Source organism: Siniperca chuatsi, linkage group LG17 (genome assembly GCF_020085105.1).
Source record: "Siniperca chuatsi isolate FFG_IHB_CAS linkage group LG17, ASM2008510v1, whole genome shotgun sequence".
Lineage (NCBI taxonomy): Eukaryota > Metazoa > Chordata > Actinopteri > Centrarchiformes > Sinipercidae > Siniperca > Siniperca chuatsi.
Genome location: NC_058058.1, coordinates 26,250,081 through 26,269,952, shown reverse-complemented (window position 1 = coordinate 26,269,952; position 19,872 = coordinate 26,250,081). Strand labels below are relative to the sequence as shown.

The following is a 19,872-nucleotide window of genomic DNA, read 5'->3' as shown; positions in this document are numbered from 1 at the left end:
TAAAGCCACTGTTATTTTTTTTTCTTTGCAGAAGTGTGTAAATAAACCCTGTTTTCTCTTGCAGCTGGGCCTGGAGAGGAAGTGGCAGATGAATGCTTCCTGTGTTGTGGAATGTCCCGTCAACTGCCAGCTGTCTGATTGGTCACCATGGTCTGAGTGCACCCACGACTGTGGACTGGCAGGTATGTGTGTGTAGTTCTATCCATTGCAGTGTTTCCATGCCAGAGTAACCTAGCACTTGGTCATGTTGAGGTTGATGTGTCCTAGAGCAACCACCAGGGTGAATGATTCATTCACTGATCAAAACAGCCATTTCCCCCATCATGTTGTAACACAGAACACATCATCTCCCTCCACTTTCTTGTAGCCTTTCTTTCTTATTTATGACCGATAAAGTCCAGTTATAGCACAGTCTTGGCTAATACTCAACTCTCATGTTACTAAAGTTTAGCATGACTTGCTGTCAGCCAACTAAACGTGATCTCTGGTGCAGGTCCATGATGCAGGATGACTATAAACTATTGAATTAATTAGTTATTTGCCTTCATGTTACAGGTCTTGTGTTTTATGGGAATCCCTTACACATATGGAACAACTGATCATTGCCTGGTTTGGTCTAGACCAAGGTAACCAAAGTGCAGGTGTCGATCCACCAGCCCACATGTCGAAGTGTCCTTGGGCAAGACACTCAACCCCAAATTGCTCCTGAGGGCTGTGCCTTCGGTGTGTGAGTGTGTGCGAATGATTAGTTACCTTGGAGTGATGAGCAGTTAGCATACCATCAGTGTGTGAATGTGTGTGAATGAGGTGAATGTGATATGTAGTGTGTGAAGTGCTTTGAGTGGTTGGAAGACTAGTACAGCAAACAACAGCAGTGGAAATCATGAAAGAGTACTCATTCATTCTTGACTTTAAGCCAACATGGATGAGAAGTTATTAAAGTGCTCAGAAATATGGAAATATGACCATCTGTGATTCTACACCTTCCATCTGCTGAGGAAAATTGTTTGATGTGATTGAAAGCTCCTAAGCAGCTACTAAATTGATCTTGTGGTGAGATTGTGTTGTCAACTGCTGTTCAAGGTCAAGATTAAACTTTTAACATCAAACGTAGTATAATAGCAGAACACCAGTATGGTAGAATAACAATGAGTATACACACCCATGTCTTTCAAAATCCACACTTCCAGTTTCTAATGCAGGCTTTCTGTTAAAACTGAGCTACAAAAACCCTCATGACATCATGAGGATTATTTTCTCAGACTCGACAAAACTCCTTCAGAGCCACAGAGGACATTGCTCAGTTTTCACAGGCTGAGTAGTATTCCCTATGATTAGTAAACTGATCTTTACGTGTAAAATCAGTGGAGTCTCTCTTTAAGATCTTTCATTCTGCAGTAACTGGAACTATAATCATGACATGAGAAGGATCAAGCTGCTGGCTGCTGTTTGGGTTTCAAAAATTAAATACTTAAGTTGAGAAGTCAATATCACCACAAGGTCCATTTAGTAGTTGTTCTGGAGCATTCAATCATATCACATGGTCTCCATCTGCAGATGGAGTTTGCCCAGTTGCCGTGGATTAGAATGTTCACGTGCAATTTGTTTCTGTGTACTTTAAAGACTTATTGTCAATATTGGCTTAAAAGCAAAGCTTCTAAGGTCAATGTTTGCCCTGGAAACAGCACAGTACTGGAAATACTTTGGCTTTAAAATACCCAGCCGTGACTTACTATTAACACAGTGGTGCAGTGCTTAGCGAGAAGGTTCTGGGTTTGAACCTGCCTGTCAGCCGAGGCCTTGCCGTGTGACGTTTGCATGTTCTCCCCATGCCTGTGTGGGCTTTCTTCCTCCTGCAGACCAAAGACATGCAGGTTAGGTTTAGTGACGACTCTAAATTGCCGATGAGTGTGAATATGAGCGTGAATGGTTGTGGTATCTGCTCAAGCCACCACCCAACCCTTCGAAAGGATCAGCGGGTATAGTCAATGGATGCATGGACTTACTACTGCTCTCTTTTTAAATTCTCAAAATCACAGTAAAGGATAGTTAGAAAATATATTTATCCTACTTATTTAACTGATGATTTTTTGGAGAGCTCTTAAATCTCTATATTCATTGGCCTTTTTAGCTTCCTAGCATTAGCTATATCTATAAAATACAAGAAGCATTGAGATTTTATGTACTGCAGTAAATTGTTTAATATGGGAGTAAGGCAGGAATCTTAACCAGGTTTCCTGGTACAGTCTAAGCTGTCTCACTCACATATCAGTCCAAATACAGATTACTGGAGAAACCAGGTTAATAACATGATTTTTAACATTGCTTAATGTAGCCATCAATATTATTTGATTACATTTCAATGAAATTCCAACATGGAAGCCTCTTCACACAGCTTTGATAGGATAATACATTCATAGCGGTGTGTGATCCATCAGTGCTGTAGGTCAGCAGTGCTCAGCTCTCAGCTGTGTGCTAAAGAAAGTCAGCCTCTCCTTTGGTAATGGTGGAAACCAGAAACAGAAACACTCTATTATCCCTCTCACAGTTGGTTTAGGGCAACAACACCATCATTCCTCACATTATAATGTCCTGCCATAGGATCAGGCCATTGATTGGCGGTCCATTACGAGTGTGTGCTATGGGACTCAGGGAGCACTCTGCTCTCCACGAGTTCTTGAGAAGAGCATCAGCCAGAAGCAACAAGAGCCAATAGTATATATGAAACCAATACAGGCTTTAGTTAGTGTGGAAACCTTAATCTGTCCCCAGGCAAGAAGGACTTTTTTCCCTGTAAGGTAGTAACAGCAGGTTGTCCACAGGAAGGGAGGGCCTCCTCACTTTCCTTCCTGTGTTTCTTTATATCTCCCGGCTGGCTGCGAGGACATACTTTCCTGGCGGAGCTCATTTCTGCTCCTGAGCCAGGAACAGCAATACTTTGAATTCAAGCAAGTTATTTCAAGCAAATAAACATACCTGGAAGCAGCAAGGTGCCGTTTTCAATCAGTCGGTGTAAAAACACAGCTATTTTCCTGGATGTGTCCAACCTGTGTGCATAGATAATCATGACATTGTGTGTTCTCCAGCCAAACACTGATAGTGACAGCTGGCATAGGCCTTATTTTGCCCAGCAGCCCTCAGTGCCACCCACAACTCCAAACACTGCCCTGGCCCCCTGCAGGGAGACCACTGAAGTGTGAGAATCGTAATGGAGGGTGATGACTGGTTTATGTGGGCATAAAGCACTAGCATTTTCTGCAAAGCAACCATTGAACAAAGCAGCACTCAGTCATGATGCCTGGAAACGGTGACCTTTGATTAGAAATCTGTGGCCCAGATTCACTTGAGGTTTATGCAGGAAAGTAATGGACTTTTAACTTGACAATTCATTTTTATTACTTTTGAAGGCCACACCCTCCCTTATTAATGTGTTCCCTTCACCACGCTCTGTTATTTTAAGCTCCAGTTAAAAATAATTTTAGATGAACATTGGATAAAATGTGGAATGTGAGAGGGGTCATTTGTCGTGACAAAAGCATGTAGTAGATAGCGGATTTAACCACTGTATGTTACCTACCCAGCAGCAAGGCACAGAAACACAAAGCTAGCGGCCAGCTGGTGAACATAGTGGAGTATTTAGCAGCTAAAGAGCCAGATATTTTGTTAGTGAGTTGGTGGAGTGCAAAACAAAACTAGAGGAAGACTGAATATTATAATGCTAATGTTGTTCCATGTCTGCTAGATGTGTAAGTGGGCAATTGTTAAGTAACACATTTGCCATAACAACTTTATAAGGTTTCTGACATTTGGTTTTCAGCTTGCTGCAGAGTTCCTGTGTCCACTGTGGCCAAAAAATTCATTTAATGCAGCTTTAAGATAAAACTGCAACCTTGACTCCAGGAAGTCACTGCCACTGGTTGCCACCAAATTGTTCCAACACGAAACACGAAACTCCCCCTAAAACCACAAACTGTTGTATTTAGTTTTCTGTTTGTGTACAGATTAATCAAACTATATATAATGTGTTAATTACTGAGCTTTAGAGGTGTTGGGTGTATTTTGAGCTTAAACAGAGCCAGGCTAACTGTCTCCCCCTGCTTCCAGTCTTTATGCTAAGCTAAGCTAATTGCCTCGTTGCTTTAGCTCCATACTTAGCTTGAGGTTGATATCAATTTTCTCTTCAAACTTTCGGCAAGAAGGCGTAAATGTATTTCCCCAAATGCTGAACTATTTCTTGAAGGCGTTAAGTGGTTTTCCCCCCTTTGGGAAGGGCAGACTAAATGTACAGGACTAGTACGACAGGCCTGGACTCTGCTCTTACGAGTGCTTTTTGCATGCAGCCCATTGTTTCATAGTTCTCAATAATAAGGAGTAAAATACCACGTCGGGCAAGTAAATCTAGCAACTCACTTGCCCGGTAAAAAATAATTAAACACTTGTATTTTTCATATTTTTATAAAACCTCTGCGAGTAAAAAGCGATACTTGACAATACACCTGTTCAACAAGCATAAACATGTAAACACGTAGAAAGCGATATTTGAATCTGCTCTGTCTGTAGTCTCTCATGCTTCACACAAGCACAGTGCACTAGCTCAGCTGTTTACCTAAGTTTGTCACAAATCTTAAAATTTGGCAAATTCTTGTAAACGTACTGCTGGCTGAGACAAACCAACCCCTCCTCCCTCTACCTGCAGTAACTTACCTGCAGGCAGTGAGTCACAGCAGCAGCAGAGGGAGGAGGACAGAGGACAGCAGGTGGGACTGATGCTGACTGATGTTTAGAAAGAATGAAGAACAGACATCACTCAGTATTTTCATTTCATATGATTTATTTTACTGCCATTTTAGATTTGCTTCCAGTGAGATATTGAGTTTATATAGTGACTTTGCTGTTGTAAACATTACTGTTGCTGCTCTAGAAACAACATTTAGTTATATTTAAAATGTTCAATTCTAATCCTGTTCTGAAATTATTCCTTTTTAAAATTATGTATTTTTTAAAAGCAATTAGTAATGATAAAGAACCGATAACAGCATCAATAAGAATAGTAGTATCAATGAAATCCTAACAATACCCATCCCTACTCACGAGAAAATAGCGGCGGGTAAAGACAAAGTTTATTTAGATAATTTATCACAGTTAAGGAGTCCATCTCTGGGGAGAAAGAGGCGGGACTGTCAGACCATTTTCGATACGCACTAATGTTTGTGGCTTTGCGTCTATGACACTGTGTCCTTATTCTGATTCATTTGCTTTATTTCTAAAGATTAAACATGACAATTAACTTTAGTTTTTGTTATTATTTGATAATCACTAATACATAAAACAGTCTGAATGGGGGCAAGTAAAAATGGATAATGTTGAATGTTAATGTTGAACGCTGTAGTCACAGAGGCTTTTGGAAGCTCCCAATGTGGTTTATGCACAGTGGTTGGTTGGCAGGCAGCTGGTGAGACCTGATGCGGGGGAAACGTCGCCCAGGGACTCGTTCCAGTGTTCAAGTGGAGTGTTACAGGGCTTGGCAATAACAACACTGGAGATCATATCAATTAATCCTACTGTATGTGTGTATTTGAAGAATGGGAGTTAATGATCTCTCTGCAACGGCCTGGAGCTCTGAGAATCACAGTGGCCAACAAGGGCAAAAGCACTGCAGCTTAAGAAAACACATGCAAATAGACAAAATACAAGCAAATTGAGAAAACATCTTCATCAGCTTGACAATGCACAGCATTTAGAAAACGCGCTGCAAATACACGAAACCACAGTGTCCCCTGGAAACACTGTTGTTGTGTGTATTTGCAGCATGTTTTCTAAATGCTACGCATTTGTGAAGATGTTTTCTTAAGTTGCAGTGTATTTTCCCTTGTCAGCCACCGTAGAGAATTACCTTTTTGAAATAGATCAAACTATTTAAAAATGATTGTCTGCATTCAGAAGCAAACTATAAAAGACCCATTTCGTGTCAGAATTAATACTGAAATGCTTCACGAAATTTACTTTTAAATGTACAAAGTTCTCTGATTTTTGAGAACTACTTTTCTATTTTGTGTCACTTGTGAAGTATTATTTATTTGTTTTAGGTGGTATGGTGGGCAAAACCACAGGTATTTCCTTTGGGACAGCAGCTAATTTGGAGTTTTCTCATATCGCTCTCCTGGGGCTCTTTATTAAAATACAGAGTGAATTTGGTAAAGGGAACTCCTACCATCCTCCAATCTAAGACAGTCACTGAATATTCAAAATGGCTACAGGGAGTATGATGAAGCCCCAAAATTGCACCATAGATCAACTGAAGAGAATATGTTAAATTATTACACTGAGACAGAAGAAAAGGAAAATTCAGACTTTATTCCTTGGAAAATAAAGTTACTTGAGAAATTCAGATGTAGAGTCGGAATGGTACAAAATCAGGAGCCTTACCTTGGGACGGGGATTGCATCAACAATATTAGTCTGCCAAAATAGTGGCGTAAGTTGTGTTCACGGTGTAATTCTTTTAAGAACTTTGATGCATTTGTCTAAATCTTTACCCGATTCAAGGCTATGGTTATGAACCCCTTTCTTTCCAGCAACATCCTTCTTCACTCTCATGCAGTTAATGTGGACCAGGACAACCACAGAGTTCTTCTGTTGGCTACTGTGCAGCTTAGTGTTAATTCTCAAATAGTGGCCTTTATTTACCTCCACTAGGTGTTTATTTCTCATTTCTGTTGTACATTTATCATATTTTGGTAAGAAGTCTCCCTGTTTTCTGATCTGCTCCCATTTTAATTTGCTGTTACTGTTAATACAAACTCAACCCTTCCTCCAGCTTTACCTTTTAGATGAGTTAATGTAACTTTGAATAAATCAGCAGAAGTGATAATTCTGATTTGTGTAAGAGTCAATCCAACTCCGAGTAAGTTAACAGAAGTAAAAATTCAAAACTGGACAAATTCAAATGAAAAAAATAAAGAAATTTAAGAAACGTGACTGTCTTCTTGATCTTAACAAGGCTTAGATGTATGGAGAGTTTAAATTTCAGCATTCCAGTCAACGTCCTCGGGAATAAATAATTCATTTTTTCTTCTTTTTATCTGCTGTTCTGCAGGCAGGCTGTGGAGGAGGCGGACAGTGATCCAGGCTCCCCAGGGCGATGGGAGGCCGTGTCCGTCCCAGATGGAGCAGTGGAAGCCCTGCCTGGTGAAGCCCTGCTACAGCTGGAGATATAGTGCCTGGTCTGAGTGCAAGTCTGAGGTCAGTCACCTTCCATCCTACTGTCTGTCAGAAGACTGCCTCAGGTTCGGCCAGTATTGTCTGAGTAGCTTCACTACAATATTGGGACAGTGATATTTTTTTCCTTTATCAGCATCAGTATTTAGAATTGTTGAAGAAATTCGTCATGAAAAAATACTATTTTCAACTGTGGCAGAAACTATTTAACCTTTGAATTATTCCGTTGCCATAAGTTTCTGTTTGCAATCCTGGTCAAAACTGGTGCAGCCAATGTATTATTTTAAGTCCATGTCGGATCTGTGTCTGAGAGGGATGTATTGCATTGGATTGCTATGTGCAACAGAGCTTTTTAACTGCAATGTCATAATAATGGCTAATAATATTTCAATCAGGAGAGACTTTATTGAAAAGAGGCTTAAGGAGAAATTGAATTAATTTATTTGACATAGTGACAATAGGAAAGTTGCAGTCTTTATCAGTTAGACCCCATTGTGACGTCATATTTTAAGGGGGTGGTAATGCCATGAGCTGTGCAGGAATAGCCACCCAAAAGAGAATAGTGTTCCTTACAGTAGCGGGCAGCAGCAGATTTCTGGAAAAATTTGTAATATGGAAATTAGTCACAGAGAAAGGCAAAGCTGATTTTAATTTTCTGTAATTAATTAATCCATGTAATGGATAATCCATGTAATGAGAGAGAGAGAGAGAGAGAGAGAGAGAGAGAGAGAGAGAGAGAGAGCAAATATTGTAAGCATGAAGATAGTCTTCCTGATTTAACTTCTGCTAAGCTTCATAATCACAAGAGCAATGAAAGAAAAAGCTTCATTATTTGTTATTATAACAACACTAACAGTCCTAAAGGCTGCAGGACACAATACACTGACAGTGTTGCTATCCCTAAAACAGTACTCTACAAATTTTACAGAGTTGGCATTGCACTCTTATAAAATAGTCGGACTCACAATGGACAGTAAATTAAAAAAGGATCAAAATTGATGCAGCAGAACCAGAGATATCATCTCTTTAATTCCTTACATTCTTATTCCTTGTCAAAACCTGCTGCCTACATTACCCACGATGCAACTCGACTCGATTCACTCGTCTGCAGAGATACAGATATGTCTTGCTAGTGGCAGCTAGCTTGCAGTCTTCAGCCCCGCCCGACATCACTTGAGGGCATTTATCAGATCTCACACAGCTTCGTCTGGAGCCACAAAAGGCTTTACACAACTTTTTTCACACATGCAGTAGTACTCCCCAACACCTCTAAACGCACTTTGATGTGTGAAATCAGCCCTTGAAAACTTGGTTTCAAATCTTAAGTATTTCTCTATAACATTAAATATACATGACTAAACAAGAACAAACAAAAACCTTAGTTAAAGCACAGAACAAAGTTTTGTAGCTATTTTTTATTGAGAGATTTAACACCACAAAACATCAGGACTGTGTGGGTGTGGTTTGATCACTTTTGATTGACAGTCTGGCAACATAAGCAGCCCAACAACTGTCACACACATCTAGATTCAAATGTTGCTAAATTCTGATTGAGATCTGGAAGTGACATCATGTTTTTCGAACTGAGCCCCTCTAGTGAGAAGAGCAAAGATAAAAGCACAAATACATAAATATCTCATGTGTCAACTGTGGCAGAAACTGTTTACATATTGGACCCCATCGCTCATTGTAAGAAAATGGCAGAGTTTGGTTTTTAGGGCCTCTAAGACTCGGACAGTTTTGGACTAAAATCAATTTGTTTCACCGAGGCAAAGAAAATTCATGCTATGCTTTCACTTAGCCTTTGGTGAACTTTGAGATGCAAATTTGCGCAGTTGACCGATTCCAAACCATCTTGACAGTGCTGACTTATAAGGGATGGAGAGAGAGATTGTCCAAAATGGAGGAAGTTATCATATTAGCTGTCTCACATGACACACCACATCATCAAGCTTCCAGTACAAGGAGGTGCGACTGACATTTTCTGTTTCACTTTCTGGTAAGACCGGTCACTTAGAGCCTCACCACTTTAGGGGTGAAAAATGTTACGTTTGTCCTGAGAGTGGTGCTAGAGGAGAAGCCATAGGATCATTAAAATCCAAAATGGAAAAAATGTCACAAACTAATTCAGCAAAGATGTCAAAATCCCCCATCCCTCTTCTCATCCTTTTAAAATCATTGACAGTACCATGTCATACTTTCTTTCACATTCTTTTCCCTCCCTGTTCTCTTACTTGTTCTGTAATTGGTTTCTCTTTCCCACCCCACCTTCAACATGTTCATTTTTCCTTGCCTGAAGCATTGTATTACTTTGACAAGCTGCTGGACTTCTGAGAAAATACATATCAGTTGTTGTTGTTTTTTTTGTTTTTTTTGCTTTGTTTCTTTTCACCATGAACAGCAGCTCATCATCAGCCCATAGTTGCTGTTTTTTTCTGACCAAAAACCAATTACAAAGAGCTGAGAAAAAAAGCTTAAAATCCTTTGAAGTACTAACAGCTGGATTTTGTGTTAACAGTCAGCTAGCTCTTCATGGTAGCATTTGCTGCACGAGTTAAATGTACCCTAAATATAAAGATGTGCTTGACCCATACATATATTTTTCTGTTACATCAGGGGGCGAGGTGTGGAGAAGGCCTGCGCTTCAGGAATGTGTCGTGCTTTGTGTCGGATGGTTCAGGTCAGCAGGACAGCAGCCTGGTGGACGACGAGCTGTGTGGAGATCTGGAACCCTCAGTGGACGGAGATACGCACATCGTTCTGCAGGAAGCCTGTACTGTACCCTGTCCAGGTAAGAAGATAATACAGGCTCCAACAGTGAGAGAGGGTGGTCCCAGAGCAGTGAAATAAAGTTCACAGGTATGATCCCTGCAACAATCCTCACACAAAACTACAACACCAGCCCTGCTTATTTTAAATGATAATTTCTAATTATTGCAACTTAGCTCTTACATAGTTTTGGCCATTGTTCCTATCAGTAACAATAACATTGCGCTCATAGAGTTCAGAGATCCAGGAACGCATCACCAATAAAGAAGTCTGATGGGCAGTCAAACGATTAAACAGTAAGTCTGGCTTTGTGGGCCAAGCCCATCTTTACTGGCCACAGGTCTCTGGTCCGTTTAGATGCAAGGCTTGATATTATGGGTTTTGTGAACAATTAACGCTATGTAGCAGTTTAAGTCAGCCTATAAACACTCCAAAATCACTGGTGTCAAGCACAACCTCAACTAGGGTTCAATGTTCTCCCAGGATTTATAGTTTTGTCATAAATTAAGTTGGATTTTCAGAATCAGAATCAGAAATACTTTATTGATCCCCGAGGGGAAACTCTTTTGTTTCTTATAAAACACAGAACTGTGAATAATTAATTATAAAGTAGTTTATTCTAATTTTATTTCTAATTAAACTGGGTATGTACCTTGAATGAAGAATAAACTTACATTTCTGATGCTATTCTTTCATATTTATTATGTGGTAATATTTTTAGTAGAACAACAATTCTTTTTTAAAGTCTGAGTTATGTCTGAGGTGTAATAAACACAATGTAAATCATACAAAATCATTTGATCCTTTCTTTTTCAACATGTCATCTTACCAGTTTTAATACATCGAAGTGTTTGTATGGGAGTGTATGACCATCTTCACAGTGCTGATCCAAGGTTATACTGCAGTGGTGAGGAAAGGAATTCTGCTGCATGCAGCCATTTCAGCTAGTTGTGGTGTGAGGCATGGCAGCATTGCTCTTGGACTTTTTATTATAACATTAGGATCATTTTCTGCATTCAGAGCTCCAACTGTTGTGTGCTGGGCAGACATTGTACATTTTTATTAATCTTGTACATTGTGTTAACTCACATTACATGTTCTCATCAGCCTTTCTGCACGGCCAAACAACAAGTATGCTCGCACTGTATGGATCAATCGACGAATCACAATGTGTGTGCTCACACTGAATGTAAAGAGGAACCCCCATAGATTGTGTCCACTGACAATTCCAATAAAGTTTATTCAAAGAAGATGACCACATCCTCAACAATGTTGACAAAAAGAATTACTTGGTGCAATTCTACTATGAACTAAAGCAAGAAGAAAAAATTTAAATATGGAGATACACAGATGCCTGGAAAGATGCACACAATATGGTCTGTGTGTTCTGCAGCAAAGTTCATTTGTTTAGTCAAGACTACAGTAGCCACACCATACAAAATACAACTCCATCGTCCAACAGCCAGATCAGTCATCATTCAGGCAATAGACTCAAACTGCAACCCCTCAAACTACCAATCTGGCAGAAATTCGGCCCGTTTCTAAAACTAGTTGGGGGTGGCCAATTCAGGGTTAAAATTGGGCTTAATCCCTACAATGTATGCCTGGCTTAACTAGTTGATGTTGTCTTCAAAATTTAACTGGTTAGACAACATAAAAGTATGACAGTATTACCACCAATAGTGGTTAGTCCAGGTTTCACAATAACAACAACGACCTGACAGTTGAAGCACTTACTGTTGCACTTACTGAGTTTGTTTGGTTGTAGGAGCTTCAAGAGTTCCAGAGTGTGCCTCGCAATGCAACACTAATGTTAACAGGTGGGAGGAGGACAATGCAACAAGCTTTTACAGCTCTGATAATGGATGTTTGTGGCTGTCAGGTTTTATTGTACTTCAGTGAAAGCCTTTCAGCTGCTAGTTTCTGAAAAAAGAAAACTGTGCCTGTGGTACACATATCATTACAACATCTGCAGTGGGTGTACAGTATGTGTTCAAGCATGTGTGTACATGTGTATACTTACACTGACTACTCCAGCTTGGATTAGGTGTGGGTGCAATCAGCCCATAATCAAGTTAATTGGCTTAGCGTGGACCACAATGTCAAAGAGGACTCTCAGATCTGGCTCCTGCTTGTGTCCATTCTGACTTCTGAAAACAAAACCATTCACTTTGATGGAAACCTATTTTAATAGAAGAGAGACAGAAAATGTGATTATACACTTCTATTCTTAATTACGTGATCCTTTTTTTTGGATGGGTGGCTTCATGATTAATTGCGTAAATGTGTAGAAAAGTGCTCACATCAGTCTTGACATTACAAAGGGAGCACATGACCTGTGTAACAGAGAATCTTCTTTTTGCTGAGAATATCATGCTTCTGTGCAGATGATCATAATAAAAAATGAATGGATCAGGATTTTGGTGGAGGAGGTGTTTTGATTTTGATTTCACTTCAGTGTGTGTTATTGACCTTTGTCCAGCCACACAACCTCCCACTGCCAATGAGTGAAGTTGACAATTGAATGGATATACCTGTACCTGAATGAAAAACATCATTCTCATCTTGTCATCTCCTTCTATGACAGCTTAGAAAGGTCGGATGATTTTTAAAGATTCAGTATTATTCAGTTTTCCTGTTTTGCCTCAGTTTTCAAATATTCCATGGCTAAAAATTCAGTTTGTAATGATGATGCCAATCAGTCTACTAGTCCTCATAGTACTTGACCCTGTTTGGCTGATTGGAGGCTTTCCAATTCAAATGCTGAAAATTGGCATAATTGACCTTCATTTGTAACAGTCCTTTTTTCTAATTTCCCTATTTTATAAGCATAGTCTGTGCTATTTTAGTAAGCCTCCCTGTTTCCTGATCTGCTCCTGTTTTAATTTGTTGTTAATGTAAACTCAACACTTCCTCCATCTTTCAAGGTTCAAGGTACATTTATTTGTCATTGCACAATGAAATTAAAGTTGTAGCCCCCTTCATACTACACACGCAGACAGGGGCGTAGCACAAATTCTGGACCCTGTACATAGGCGTTCTCTATGGCTCCCCAGATCCACGACTATTCTTTCTAGTATCTTTGTATGCATACTCAGTCCCCTTTGTCCCACCACTCCTATGCCACTGCACACAGAACATCGATCCATCCATTTTCTTCGGCTTATCCGGGGCCGGGTCGCTGTGGCAGCAGGCTAAACAAGGTAGTCCAGACATCCCTCTCCCCAGCAACGCTTTCCAGCTCCTCCTGGGGGATCCCAAGGCGTACCCTGACCAGATGAGATATATAATCCCTCCAGCTGGTTCTGGGTCTACCCGGGGTCTCCTACCAGTTGGACGTGCCGGAAAAACCTCCAAGGAGAGGCACCCAGGAGGCATCCTGATCAGATACCTGAACCACCTCAACTGGCTCCTTTCGACGTGAAGGAGCAATGGCTCTACTCCGAGCGCCCTCCGGATGTCCCTACAGAGGAAACTATTTCAGCCGCTTGTATTCGCAATCTCACTCTTTCGGTCACTACCCAAAGCTCATGATCGTAGGTGAGGGTTGGAATGTAGACTGACTGGTAAATGTAAAGCTTTGCCTTCTGGCTCAGCTCCCTCTTCACCACAACGGTCCGGTACAACGCCCTCATTACTGCTGACGCCGCCCCAATCCGCCTGTCCATCTCATGCTCCATTTTACGCTCACAAGACCCCGAGATACTTGAACTCCTTTGCTTGGGGTAATGGTAATGTGCAAAACCAGAATCAACAGAAAGTTATTTCCTGTTACTTTACCTGCTGTCTTGATAAATTCAGTATTGTGTACATTTCCACAGCACTAATTCCATCAGTACAAGAGACTCATGTCATATTGAGTCATGTCACTCTGCTGCTCTCAGTTTCTCTTTTTACAGTAATACTGTTTTCATTCACAAATTCTCACTGTTAAGCTACTGCTACTGTCAGTGAAACGCAACACTTCCTGCACAGATTTTTTACGTTAAAAGTCTAGCAGTTCAAAGGGCATAATTCCTCCGTCTGCCTGTCTGCTTTTAATATAAAACATCTGTAGGACGTTTTGTCGTAGTTATAAATCTCAACTCAAGGTCCACTTATTAAGTTTTTTCTATGCCTCCAACCACATCTCATGGTCTTCATCAGTGGATGCACTTTTCTCACTTGTCATGGAAATAGCACAGTTGTCATAACGCTGACGAAAAAACTTACATGCAGTTGAAAGTTCTGAAAAATGTGATGTCAAACTAGTGTTTACAAGTGTTTGTGTTTTATCTGGCCTTTACTAGCTACCAGCCTTTATTTGTTTATGCTGGTCACAACTCAGCCATAATTTGAATGCATCTTTAAATTTAAGCATTTTATGTCATTGTCAGCTCTTGTCAACTGAAAAAGAATGGTGGTACAGGTGATTCAAGCTTAAGAACATTTGATTTTGAATTTTGGATGCTGAACTCCCTGTATGTTCTGTAGGAGAGTGCTACCTGACAGACTGGACTGTTTGGAGTCCGTGCCAGCTAATCTGCGTGAGCGGGGATGACCTGGGTTTCGGCTCAGTCCAGGTCAGATCCCGAGCCGTGGTGGCCCAGGATCCAGAGAACCTGCTGCAGTGCCCAGAACAGGAGCTGGAAGCTCGGCCATGTACAGGTCAGTCTGGCAGAGTCCCGCTGGAACTCAAAATTACACTAAAGTGATTCACAGAGGCATGACGGTGTAGTCCCTCATTCGTCCAGGAGTGTTCTATCGTAGAAAAGGCTTCAGTAGTAGTCATCTGGACACTGTTTTCAGATTCTGAAATTCACAGAGGCATATTATAGGAGTACAGTTGTTATATCTAGAGTGTAAGCTACATTGTTATTAAAGCTTTTAACAAAGTCATGACCATGCTCTTCCTGCAGAGGGCCAGTGTTTTGAATACAAGTGGAGGACTGGACCATGGAGGGGTTCATCTCGCCAAGTCTGGTGTCAGCGGTCAGATGGACTAAATATCACAGGTAAGCATAATATACCTACCTCTTGGTGAAATGGTTGATAGCTAGTGAGTGTGAACTAGAATTAGGACCAGGTTACGCAAACTAGACCACTCTGTAGTGTTAGCTAGCTTAGTTTTGCCCTTAAGACTAGTCAAATGTGAGTTAAACAGCTGCAACAAAATAAAGACGGACAATTACAAGCCTAAAAAGTTAGCCACCCTACTTCCAGGCGTTCTCAAGACTAAGAGACTAAGACTAAGACGTTTTATCTTAACAATCACAAGCATACCACTGTTGACCCCCAAAACTGTTCAACACAGTTTATCACCAAAAACAGACATAGATGGTCACACCAAATATCTTCAGATCAATGTACTCCTGTAGATTGCTGCATTAATACTGTTTATCTTACTGTTGTCACCTTTTTTTTCTTTTTCAAAATTCTGATTTTTTCTGAAATTGTTTTTTTGTTTTTAAATAGCCACCAAATAACAGATTAGAAGTGAAATCATAAGTCTCAAATTTCTGGCATTTATAACAAAATAGTGTGTCACCTTTACTGAACAGTCCAAATACATTTCAGTCAGTAGAGACTTAATTGCAGAGATGCTTAAAGAATAATAAAATGATTTATTGATATAGTGCACAATAGGAGGACTGAACAGAAGGACTTCACAGGCTGTAAACAGCCGTTAACTGCTGGGATTTTGTGAGGTTTGCAGTCTTTTACGGGGCTGAAAATCCGGGTTTTCATGCAGTGATTGATCCAACCAGCAGACATTCAGAGAAAACACATGACACAACAACAAGAAGGAAAAAGATAGTGTGCCACTCAGAGTAGCCGCACATAGGCACACCATCTGGAGTAGTGGGTGCGCTGACATTCCTCATTCGTTTGAAGCAGAAGCATGAAGCAGAAGCTGTAAATAAAAGCAGATGCCCAGACGAGAGGAACTCGTTCTTCCAGATGACCCTTCTTGAAATTGTATACCAGCTGAGAAATGATACTTTGTGGAACTGGGGAACAATGCTATGGGCACTGAGTTTAACTCTGACATGTGATGGACAATGAGATTGAACTTTGACTGTGGCACTGCTATGGCGTAAAGGTGGGTATATGCATCCAATACATGGTTTTTTGTCAAATTCATCCAATATCTCCTCACGGTCCGCTAGCTGTCCGTTCTGTGTGCACTGAAAAAAAACTCCTGTATGTACACAGCCCTGGCTCTGTAAATGGGAAACAAACAAAGTGGCCTCACCCGAGCCACACAACACTATTCCAGCCACGATTTGTGTGTCAGGTAACGTTAAATGACTTGCCCACGGACATTCAGCTTACTTTCTAGTTTGCCAAGATATGCTGCTGTTGTGATGTTAGCAACAGCAGCAGGAGAGTTGTGAGCGTCGCTGTCTGGAGCTGCTGTGCTGGCTCTGGGAAACCGTCTCGTCCTCTCTGGCTGTTAGCTTCGCAGCAGCAGCTGTAGCGACAGTTTGCTAACACACAGCCTAGCTAACGTTAGTTATATTACCTGCTGTGTCGTTGTTTGCTCTGTATCATGGTATTTGTCATTGTATTGGATTTCTCCAGAATCGCATACACCACCTTTTAAATACTCGTCTGCTTACAATTTCCTGGAACTCGCTGTCATGCTGACATGCTTGGAAAGCTATCTGGGATTCTGACACTCTGGAGGAGACAGTTTGAAGTAACCTTATCCACATTATCATCCTGCCACACACAGCACAAGACCTCTTATGTCAGGGCTGTACGCTAGCAGTTTAAACTCCTTCAGGTCACATCCATGTTTTTTGACTCGAGTCAAGACTATAGACTGGTCCATTCAGGCTGTTTAAATATTCACATGTCAAGGGTCTGATTTCACATTGATAGATTTGACTTTGATCAATCAAATTGTCTTGTGTTGAACTAACTGGATTAATTGAGATTTTTTTTAAAGAAAAAAAAATGGATGAAAAATATGCTGAAAATTTTAAATGGCATTTCACCTGAAAAATTACAATTATAATAATAGTAATAATATTACTATTATATAGTATTATATACTATATATACTGTAATAGTTATAATTATTAAGACTATATGAAAAATGCTGCAGTTACTGAAAACTATATATTCATGTGATGTATGTTGCATATATCCATGTTATTGTTATCCTATGGGCTACACTGTAATCAATAACATAAATATATTTCTTTATTGGGGAGAAAAAAACATTAGCAAGGAACATGTTGATTAAAAGTAAAAGCTTTATTGATGCATGGCACAAATTACTGAGTGAATCATCGGACATCATGTCAATCGTGACGCCCCTCCAGAAGTCCATAGGTCTTTCTCAGTCTTTCTTAGTTTGTACATCCTTGATTCTTTTCCTCGAATCTTAGTACCTCGCACCAGAGATGCGAGCAGATGAGGCGAGGAAGAGACGCGAGAGAGGAGTCGAGGCAACAGGCATTTAACAGAATGAGACATCCCTGCTTTGGAGCCCTCATTTTAAAGTGACGTGTGGCACAGCTGCATCATCTTTCCATTGTTTTGTTATAGCCTACAGCTTATATATTTACTTCTATTCATAATGTAACAAGAATGTACAGATGTCATACATATATATTCACACACATACACACACGTTGCCTACTATATATACATCATTGAAATACCTGTCGGCAGCAATAGGCCTACATAAAGGCTATAGACCATGTCTTCACAATCCAGAAAAATGTTTCATTATTAACATTATGACATGTAGAAACATCTCGAGGTTGCAATGAACATCCTCGCTCATAGCTCCTCCGGCAAGCCTTCTCGCTCCTCGAGATGCCTTTTAGAAATTGAGATGTCCTTCAAGATGGTGCGCTGAGATCGATTTCTGGGTCACAGGCAGGAGGACGGAGGAGAAAGGAGACACAAAATAGAGAAATGAGAAGAGCCACATGTCATCTGCAGCTCGTACACTCTGCCTCACTTCCAGCAGCTGTAAACACAATCAGTACTGCTCAGTGAACTGCGTGTTGACACACACATCTACTAATGTAACTGAAAAATAATGTCACATTGACCAACAATATTATTCATATTTATTCATTATTTATACCACAAATACCATTGTCTATACTGGTTATATCTTCTATAGTCCATCCATCCATCCATCCATCTTCTTCCGCTTATCCGGGGCCGGGTCGCGGGGGCAGCAGTCTAAGCAGGGACTCCCAGACTTCCTTCGCCCCAGACACTTCCTCCAGCTCCTCCGGGGGGATCCCGAGGCGTTCCCAGGCCAGCCGAGAGACATAGTCCCTCCAGCGTGTCCTGGGTCTTCCCCGGGGCCGCCTCCCGGTGGGACATGCCCAGAACACCTCCCGAGGAGGCGTCCAGGAGGCATCCGGATCAGATGCCCTAGCCACCTCAGCTGGCTCCTCTCCGACGTGGAGGAGCAGCGGCTCTACTCCGAGCTCCCCGTGTGACTGAGCTCCTCACCCTATCTCTAAGGGAGCGCCCAGCCACTCGGCGGAGGAAGCCCATTTCGGCCGCTTGTATCCGCGATCTTGTCCTTTCGGTCACTACCCAAAGCTCATGACCATAGGTGAGGGCAGGAGCGTAGATTGACCGGTAAATCGAGAGCTTTGTCTTTCGACTCAGCTCCTTCTTTACCACAACGGTCCGATACAGCGCCCGCATCACTGCAGACGCTGCACCGATCCGCCTGTCAATCTCACGCTCCATCCGTCCCTCACTCGTGAACAAGACCCGAGATACTTAAACTCCTCCACTTGGGGCAAGGACTCCCCACCCACGCGAAGAGAGCAAACCACCTTTTTCCGGTCAAGAACCATGGCCTCAGATTTGGAAGAGCTGATTCTCATCCCAGCTGCTTCACACTCGGCTGCAAACCGTCCCAGTGCATGCTGCAGGTCCTGGTTTGAAGAAGCCATCAGAACGACATCATCTGCAAACAGCAGAGATGAGATCCTGTGGTTCCCAAACCGGACACCCTCCGGCCCCTGACTGCGCCTAGAAATTCTGTCCATATAAATTATGAACAGAACCGGTGACAAAGGGCAGCCCTGGCGGAGTCCAACATGCACCGGGAACAGGTCTGACTTACTGCCGGCAATGCGAACACAGCTCCTGCTCCGGTTATACAGGGACTGGACAGCCCTTAGCAAAGGGCCCCGGACCCCATACTCCCAGAGCACTCCCCACAAAGCGCCCCGGGGCACACGGTCGAATGCCTTCTCCAGATCCATAAAGCACATGTGGACTGGTTGGGCAAACTCCCATGAACCCTCGAGCACCCGATGGAGAGTATAGAGCTGGTCCAGTGTTCCACGACCGGGACGAAAACCACTCTGCTCCTCCTGAATCCGAGGTTCGACTATCGGACGAATTCTCCTCTCCAGTACCCTGGAATAGACCTTACCGGGGAGGCTGAGAAGTGTGATCCCTCTGTGATTGGAACACACCCTCCGGTCCCCCTTCTTATACAGAGGGACCACCACCCCGGTCTGCCAGTCCAGAGGCACTGTCCCAGACCCCCACAACATCCAGAGACTTAAGATACTCAGGACGGATCTCATCCACCCCCGAAGCCTTGCCACCAAGGAGCTTGCCAACAACCTCAGTGACTTCGGCCAGGGTGATGGATGAGTCCGCCTCCGAGTCCCCAGCCTCCGCTTCCTCTTCGGAAGGCGTGACAGCGGGATTGAGGAGATCCTCAAAGTATTCCTTCCACCGTCCGACAACATCCCCAGTCGAGGTCAACAGCTCTCCACCCGCACCGTACAAGGTGTTGGTGAAGCACTGCTTCCCCTCCTGAGCCGTCGGACGGTTTGCCAGAATTTCTTTGAGGCCGACCGATAGTCCTCCTCCATGGCCTCTCCGAACCTCTCCCAGT

The 19,872-nt window shown here is 42.0% G+C and overlaps 1 protein-coding gene across 3 annotated transcripts in view; it reads left to right on the top strand.

Annotated features, from left to right (window-relative positions):
* The window catches only part of thsd7aa (thrombospondin, type I, domain containing 7Aa), a 194,980-nt gene that overhangs the window by 151,402 nt on the left and 23,706 nt on the right, over positions 1–19,872 (top strand). For all 3 annotated transcript variants that reach the window (XR_006375187.1, XR_006375188.1, XM_044171549.1), the window contains exons 20-24: positions 65–182; positions 7,096–7,241; positions 9,834–10,008; positions 14,460–14,633; positions 14,885–14,980. Coding sequence is in view for 1 of the 3 variants with exons in the window: in XM_044171549.1 (XP_044027484.1) it covers positions 65–182; positions 7,096–7,241; positions 9,834–10,008; positions 14,460–14,633; positions 14,885–14,980 (709 nt within the window). In the remaining 2 variants the exon portion in view is untranslated. The remainder of the gene's footprint in view (positions 1–64; positions 183–7,095; positions 7,242–9,833; positions 10,009–14,459; positions 14,634–14,884; positions 14,981–19,872) is intronic.